Source organism: Teleopsis dalmanni, chromosome 1 (assembly GCF_002237135.1).
Source record: "Teleopsis dalmanni isolate 2A chromosome 1, ASM223713v2, whole genome shotgun sequence".
In the NCBI taxonomy this organism is placed as follows: domain Eukaryota; kingdom Metazoa; phylum Arthropoda; class Insecta; order Diptera; family Diopsidae; genus Teleopsis; species Teleopsis dalmanni.
The window spans coordinates 18506371-18514319 of record NC_051846.1 but is presented as its reverse complement, the minus strand read 5'-3'; the positions used below and the strand labels follow the sequence as shown (position 1 = coordinate 18514319).

The window sequence follows — 7949 nt, the reverse complement described above, 5'->3', positions numbered from 1 at the left end:
AATTTAAAAAACGAGCCAATTTTGTTTCTTACCAATTACAATATAATTATTTTACAATGATATGTTTTAAATTGTGTTAGTCCTTGTGTTTTAGTTTTAAATCGATCATTTGTTTTTACATAAATAATAATTAATAGTGTTTATTTGAACAGTTGCATTCGACATAAAATGTATCGTCTTTTATTTGTTGTTATTATAAACAAATTAATTATTTACTTAGAATTTGGTTACACACGTGTTTTGTTGCATTATTAAATGAAATTATAAAAAAAAATAAAGTCATAGGCCTATAAAAATACTACTTATTCTTTGATTTAAATAATGCAGTTGAAGAACTTGCATTAATAGTTACATTATTTACAGTGCGCTGCTTTATATTTTCTTTCCATTCGTTCTCTAAACGGACATAGGATCCACCTTGTGGTAAACAGTTTTGTTGCATGGTCTGGTCCGTTGCACTTTTTTTGTACATTAGACTTGTAACTTGTGCCATTACTCGCTCTTCAAATTCTCGTTGATGATCCTGGTTGCTGCGAGCAGATAAATCACCGGACCAAAAACGTCCCCGAAGTTCCTTGTTTCTGCATAAAAAAATGGAAACATTAATAATGACGAATATAAAGAAAATGTTCATTTGATTTCGTTTTTATAGCCTGAAATCTAGGCTCTACTAAAATGATATTCTTCACTCTACATCCTCAAGTAGTATGTTGAAAAAGATAATTATCATATAATGACTTCCAAATCTCTGAAATTATTCTTATTATTTTATTTTCATCAGAAATCGTTCATCTGATGCAATTTGAAATACGAAAAATAAATAAGTTTTTCCTTATATGCGTATTTTCGAATATCTAGGTCTAATCGATATGCACTATTAAAAAATAATCTCAATCATATAATTTTTTATATACAAAATGAAAATTCAGCCCTTTACTCTTCCGAAAAGTAAGAAATTAAATTAACATTAATTTAATTGTAATCACAGTTATATAGATATAGTCTATATCAGGCACTTTATGAGATCTAATGTGCAACTAATTTATTGAATTCATTCAATTCTTTTATGCATTCTGGTACCTTTTTTTCATCTTCTTGAAACGCATGGTTTTTGTGCTTCGACATTCGGACTCGCAACCATCGCTACTAGATGCAAAACCACAATACGACGTAGCATTCCGAACAAAACTTTTGTTATCATGTATTTGAACTTCTGAGTCGGTGCTATCGCTCGACTCTACACTGGATGCGTCAAAATAGGATTTAAGTTGACGGGAACGTCTTTGTAATTTTGCTGTAGACTCTAAAAAACAAATATGTTTTAGCATATATTTTTGAATACTTTAATTGAAATACCTTCCGGTTTTAATATTGGCAGTAGACCCTGACGAAATCGCTGTGGCAACAACGGTATTCCCATCCAACGAGGTTCAATTCCACCAGTAGCTACAGCCTCTTGAAGCTTGATTGGAGGATTTTCGACGAGCGCATAATTATCACTAATGATTTGAGTTAATGATAATATTGATCGCTCACGTTCAGTTTCCACAATAACGCTATGTTCGCGAAATTGACAGCCCTGAAAAGTGTGATCTCATTATTCATCAATAAATTTTATAAATAAAAAATTTTTACTCATACATTAGGTCCAGGTAAGGTCTCAAAACGGAAGGCTTGTTGCGAACAGCAAGGATATCTTCCTATTAGTGTATTAAAATTGATATAAACTATATGAATTATAAAAAAGTAAAATGTATGTGCTACCGACTGGTCCTGCTACAGGTCCCTCACTCATCGGTCCAAAAAAGTTTGGACCTTCCGTATGATAACGACACCATGCTAGCTGTTTATTGAATAAGTTTAAATGGATTGATTTCGTTTAAGTCATATTTAAAAAATGTGATACCTGGTACACAGGAAAATACATTTCGCATATGCAACAGTATAGAAAATGACAATGACCCCATAACTTCCAGTAAACCTTTCTCCAAGATTTAAATTCCTTAAATAACTGGATTATATATGCGTTAATGTCCCAAGTGGCGTCTCGAACATGATAGCTAACTAATTGGCCCCAACGATTCAAACGCATATTAGAGGGCAGACATGTTATATAGGATTTCGAAGTATTGGTAAGGCATTTTCCGCATCTTAAAAATCGAATATAAATCGTTAAGGGTATTTATCGTGAATTTATTGCAACATACCTAGAACAGCGAAACAAACCAGATAAACTGTAATAGTGACCTCGTAATGTCTCAGGTTCCGGTTCACAAAGACTTTGTATAAATTTGGTCCATAGTCTCGGAGTTATTCGCTCCTTTTTATCTCGTACTTTCTCCAACTCCTCATTTGTGAACATAGCAGCCAAGCGTATGATTAACGCATCGTTCAGACATGCAAGATTGTTGGCTGTACGCACTACTTCACTTAAATGTGAATGACAATAGGAGAGACAATCTTGTATTAACGGTTCCATCTGCCAAGGTTTTGAACCAAGGTTTAAAGTTAGCCTTTAGATTAGACTTTATCAACTTAAATGTAATAAATTACCTGCAGAAAGGACGCGGATACCAATATTTGAATAACATTGCTCGCATCTAATTGTGGCCCTGGATCTAATAGTGATGTGGTAGACGGATGTTCATGCTCAATAGCATTGGTGTATTTGACCCATTTTATAAGCCATTCAAATATTTGCACCTCACAGTGCACAGATATGTCCATTTCTTCTAATTTTTGCCCTGCCGTGACATCGGCAAAATACCCCATTTTACTTACAAGCAGGTTTTTCGGGCAGTAAAAATCACAAGACACTTTCTTTGCTTCATCACACACATGGATAACCACTTCAGCCCTATAATTATAAAGATTTTTATTCCTCGATTGAAATACAAATATAAAAGTAAATATAAAACCATTACTCCTTCTGTGATTCCGACTTTATTGTTTCCGTTTTGGTGATATGCTCACTCTCTTTTGAATCTACAATTACGGGTACAGTTATGATCTCTGGTTCTGGATGACTGCTTGCGACGTTGCTAGTAGTGCTATTTGTCACATTTAGCATTTCTATATTTGATTTTGTTACGTCTTTCTTCGTTTTTATGCGATTTTTGCAATCGATTGGAACTTGCACGGGGCAAATGTATGGAAGTACAGAATCAAGCACGCCTTCGTTTATTACGAAATCTAGCTTTGCGTTTAATTTTGCATGCAAATTGGACAATTTAACAATATCTGGTCTCTGGTGGATTGCATGCTGTTGAGTCCGTATATTCTGAACTGTACTGTTAACTGATGAATTTCTAGTATTGCAAGTAGTCGATTTTATTGGATCTACCGTGGTCTTGGCAGGTTCTTGAAAATTCTCTTTGGATTCTCTGTTAAATCCATACAAGTTATTTATAAGTCTATTATTAGCTAATTCATTAAAGTCAATTTCTTGTTGCAGTTTGACCTTATTTGGCAATGAGGTCGCCAAATTTTGTTGACTTTTTCTAGCAATCGCATCGTTCACCTGGCAGGATACATTCAAAAAATCCAAGAATTCTTGTAACTCCACATCATCATTATCTACAGAGCAGTTAATTAAACTTCCTGGTGAACTTTTATCACCATTCATTTTTCAAAATAAACGTAATATTATCTTGATGATTTTATAAAATCCAATTGGAATTTTTCATACTAATTATTGTTTCCTAGTAACGGAAACTAAATACTTTTATTTAGAAATACATATCACTACAAATTTTTAGCAAACATCGAGTTTTAACGAAAAATTTCTACAAATACGAAATGTAAAAATTTGATTTTAAATGAATTGTCAAATCGTGTATGTTTAAAATATAATTATAATACATACTCATTTTATTATAACCCATCTAATTTATTCCGAATTTAGTTTCTGATTTATGATTATATATAAATACATAAATATTAATTAATTATAAACAATTATATGTGTTTTTTGTTCATTTTGCGATATTATAATTTTATTTCTTCAAAATTTTAAATCATAAATTTTTAAATTCATTATCTCTTAAGTCATTGAATAGCTGAACTCTACAAAAACCTTATGTCAAACAATATAATACATACGTCCATACAAAAACATAGTTCGCTGTTCTTTTCCGGTAAAATCGTTCGCCATGGTAGGTGTCACTATTAGAAATATATATTAAATATCAATAAAATATAACTTCATCTTTATTTAAAAATAAAATGAAAAACTGAAATAGTTATTGTAATAGTGTGAACTTTTTTATACGATACTGTTTTTATTAATATCAAGTTGAAACAAAATAACATTTATAAAGTATTAAAAAATTGTTTTGTTTTTTTATATCTTTGATCATACATATAGGGTCGTGTCAGAACCAAAACAGTAAAGAAGGCTGCTAAAGTCATCATTGAGAAGTACTACACTCGCCTTACATTGGACTTTCACACAAATAAGAGAATCTGTGAGGAAGTTGCAATTATCCCTACCAAACCACTAAGAAACAAAATTGCCGGGTAAGTTTAACTAACATTAACCCTCCAGCCTATGTATATAAGTCAGATAATTGTTTTAAGAATTTTGTTTAAATTCTGAAAGCAATACATGCTTTTCGTAGAACATGGATTCATGTTATTTTGTTTACAGATATGTTACTCACTTAATGGGCCGTTTGCGTCACTCGCAAGTGCGTGGTATTTCAATAAAGCTGCAAGAAGAAGAACGCGAACGTCGCGATAATTACGTTCCGGCCGTATCTGCTTTGGAACAAGACATCATTGAAGTCGATCCTGATACCAAGGAGATGTTGAAACTCTTGGACTTCCACAACATTCGTGGTCTCCAATTGACTCAACCTTCTACTAACAACTTCAGCAGAAGAAATTAGATTTTATTTAAACATAAATAATAAACGGATAATTTTTTTCAATAAAAAAATTAAAATCTAAATTCGTGAAAGTTTTTTATTGTGAAAAAGTGCATTACAACAAAATTCAGTACAATGTGGTATAAATAATAAAAATAACATATAAAATAGTTGTGATCCCAACTGATATGGCATGACATGCCGCTCTGTCCTCAATTCGTGGTAAATGCTGTTTTGTTGCTTCGATTAAATGTGAAACAAATTTGTTTGCAATTGTGTGAGATTACTAGTATTACAATACCAATAAATATTTATAACTTGACGTGCCGTAGACTACAATTAGCCATATGGAGTCATACCAATATCAAAAAATTCGACTTGATAACCATCCTAAACAACAAATATAAAAATATTGTGATATTGTTTTTAAAGAAAAAGAAAAACACAAATAATGACCGCCATAAGTTGCTGTTAATAGACACAATAAGTTAAAAGTATATTCAAAGCTATGAAATGGTAATTGAGATATGCTATACAAATTAAAAATACTACTCTGTGACCTGGTAAAGGAGTCAATGCGTCAATTAATAGGACAGACCAATAAATTAATTTATGTATACCCTAAACGCATTATAATAATATTACTGTTATTGATATGTTAAAAATATATTAAATATTTTCCTTCGCTGGAATGCAAACTTGAAAGCTATATAAAAAAGGAATTTGAATTTGGTAATATAAATAAAAAATTGTGGGCAAAGCCGTTAAATACACGTTTAGTTTTTTATACAATATTTGTCCAAAGAATTAGTTATTTAATTAATGTAACCTTGCGTTTGAGCTTTAGCGAGTTTGAGCGTTGTTATTCTTTGGGACTGCACGTAAGGTAATGGTAAATAATAAATAATAGGAAAGGAAACAAATTGCATACGGCAGCATGAAAACGAAATAAATTATTCATTAATTTTGCTCAGGTTGATAAAACGTTAATCCAAAGGTTTAATTTTGATTCCAGAGAGAAACTTAAATATATGTATTGAATTGTGGTTAATGAATGCAGTTACTACATGTAGTTGTATTTAGTTAATATCTAACAAATAATCAAAGTTCTGTTTGTAAAGAATCGAATCGTTCTTCAAATCGGTAATTTCGATAAAAGCAGCTGATCTGTTTGCAACATTTTCAGTGTGTGATCATTCAATAATCTCTGATTGATCTTGCAAGGAACATTGTATGATTGAAGGCGGCGCCTATATGTTCATTTTGCTTGTATTCCTGCGAACTGTACACTCATCAATGTGAATGATAATAATTTTAAATAAACAGAAACAAAATTGTTTCGATCTACGTGCACTTGAATTTTATCGATCAAAAATTGCATTTGCATGTAGTTGTTATACATGAATTTTTAAATCTTTAAACGATATTTATTTAGCATGCTAAGATCCTATAATATTAAATTGTTAAATGTGAGCTTACTAATTTGTATGTAATGTCAATATTTATCACTATCAAATACGAACTATCAAATCAACAATTGCTAATAAAGAAGATTAAGAAAAGAAACTGAGTGTTAGTCGAAAAATTGTGTATACAATTTCTGGATTATCCGAATAATAATAATTATATGTAATAAAGCGAAAATATCACGTAGTACAAAAGCAAAGAGCATAGTACTACACAATGGTGCTTAATATTTTACCCCAACCGGTTTTGCTATTTTGCCCACACCGTCCTTACTCAACGATGTATTCTAAAATAAAAGCACTTTCTGAGTAATTTCGTTGCTTTTTTTGGCTTTTTGACATAAAAAATTTGTTACGAGAATTATGTGATAACTATTTTAATATGTGATAATTCTAGTATGGTAAATATACAAGATATATTTTTCCCGATATAACACAAAGTGATATAATTATTCAAAATTTCTTCTCAGTTTCACTATGTATATTATATGGTTGCTAGTTTATTTATATTTACAGAGTAATTCTGACAAAAATCGTTAAAAATAGTGCGTAAGATCTTTGTTAGAGAGACCGTAAGACCGTTTGTAAGATTTTAGGTTTCTGGCACAAAAGTCTTTAAATAAATTTTATCATTTGTAATTTGTGGTAGGAAGAAACAAAAACAGCTGTTAATCGTTAACATATGTAATGGTTCGTTTGCATTGTGAAGTTAAGACAACGAGATTAGGTTAATTTACATATTTAATCTACACCGTTTACATTATGCATTGAAGATTAATTTTGATGTCTCTCTTGTTATGTTTCGTTTCATGTGTTTGATAAATTTCTGTAAATAAAGCATTTAATTACAATCTTGTACAAAAAATTATAATATAAATTTAATATATAATTTTATAACAATAATTTATAGCATTGACAGACGGGAGGTAAATTATCATTAAGTGGCTAAATTATAATTTATTTGCTCATTTAGCAGAATTAAATGATCATTTATGGTCTTTAAATGGCCGAATTTAACCCAATTTAATAGTCATTTAGGTTTTTAGAAATGGTAATGCTGCATATGCAAGTGAAACGAAATAAAAATTGGAACAAATTTCAAGCTATTTGGTTGTCAAAATGTAAACAAAACATATTTGGAAACATTGGTAATTGTAAGTACTCGTTATATTTTTATATATTTTATATTTTTTTATATACTTTATATTTCTTTTGATTTTAGATGACTCAAATTAATAAACTCAAGCGCCACGCATGGACGGAAGAGGTTGAAATTTTCCTTACAGCAACCTCTTAATGATAATTTATACCGTCTGTCAGGGTATTTACAAAATGATCATTTAAGGCCGCTTAATGATAATTTAGTGCGCTCGTCTGTCAATGTTAGTAACAAATTTTAGTTATAATTATGTATAAAACCATTATTAAACACTTCGGCATTTTCAATGTTTGTTTTGAATAGATTCGACATTTCTTTTCTTATTCTTCTAAGATCGTAAAAAATCTACGATATTATGCCATTTGTAAAGTTGCACAGAAAAATAATCATGATTACATAGTATATTTATAATTTTAAATTATACAAAGTTTATTTAAAACATTAAAATACATAAAT

The 7949-nt window shown here is 30.4% G+C and overlaps 2 protein-coding genes across 2 annotated transcripts; one reads left to right on the top strand and one right to left on the bottom strand.

The window, feature by feature from the left end:
* Window positions 1-143: 143 nt before the first annotated feature.
* Window positions 144-3785, bottom strand: LOC119669083 (uncharacterized protein KIAA1841 homolog). The gene is made up of 9 exons (XM_038078848.1): window positions 2925-3785; window positions 2554-2857; window positions 2208-2479; window positions 1907-2150; window positions 1765-1843; window positions 1642-1700; window positions 1357-1579; window positions 1081-1303; window positions 144-581 (listed from the first exon to the last, which is right to left on the bottom strand). Exons 1-9 carry the CDS (start codon window positions 3623-3625, stop codon window positions 299-301), a joined length of 2388 nt encoding a protein of 795 aa, XP_037934776.1. The 5' UTR covers window positions 3626-3785; the 3' UTR covers window positions 144-298.
* Window positions 3786-4053: 268 nt separating this feature from the next.
* On the top strand, window positions 4054-4951 carry LOC119672865 (40S ribosomal protein S17). Its single transcript, XM_038084025.1, has 3 exons — window positions 4054-4154; window positions 4367-4518; window positions 4649-4951. Exons 1-3 carry the CDS (start codon window positions 4152-4154, stop codon window positions 4887-4889), a joined length of 396 nt encoding a protein of 131 aa, XP_037939953.1. The 5' UTR covers window positions 4054-4151; the 3' UTR covers window positions 4890-4951.
* The last annotated feature ends 2998 nt before the right edge of the window (window positions 4952-7949 follow it).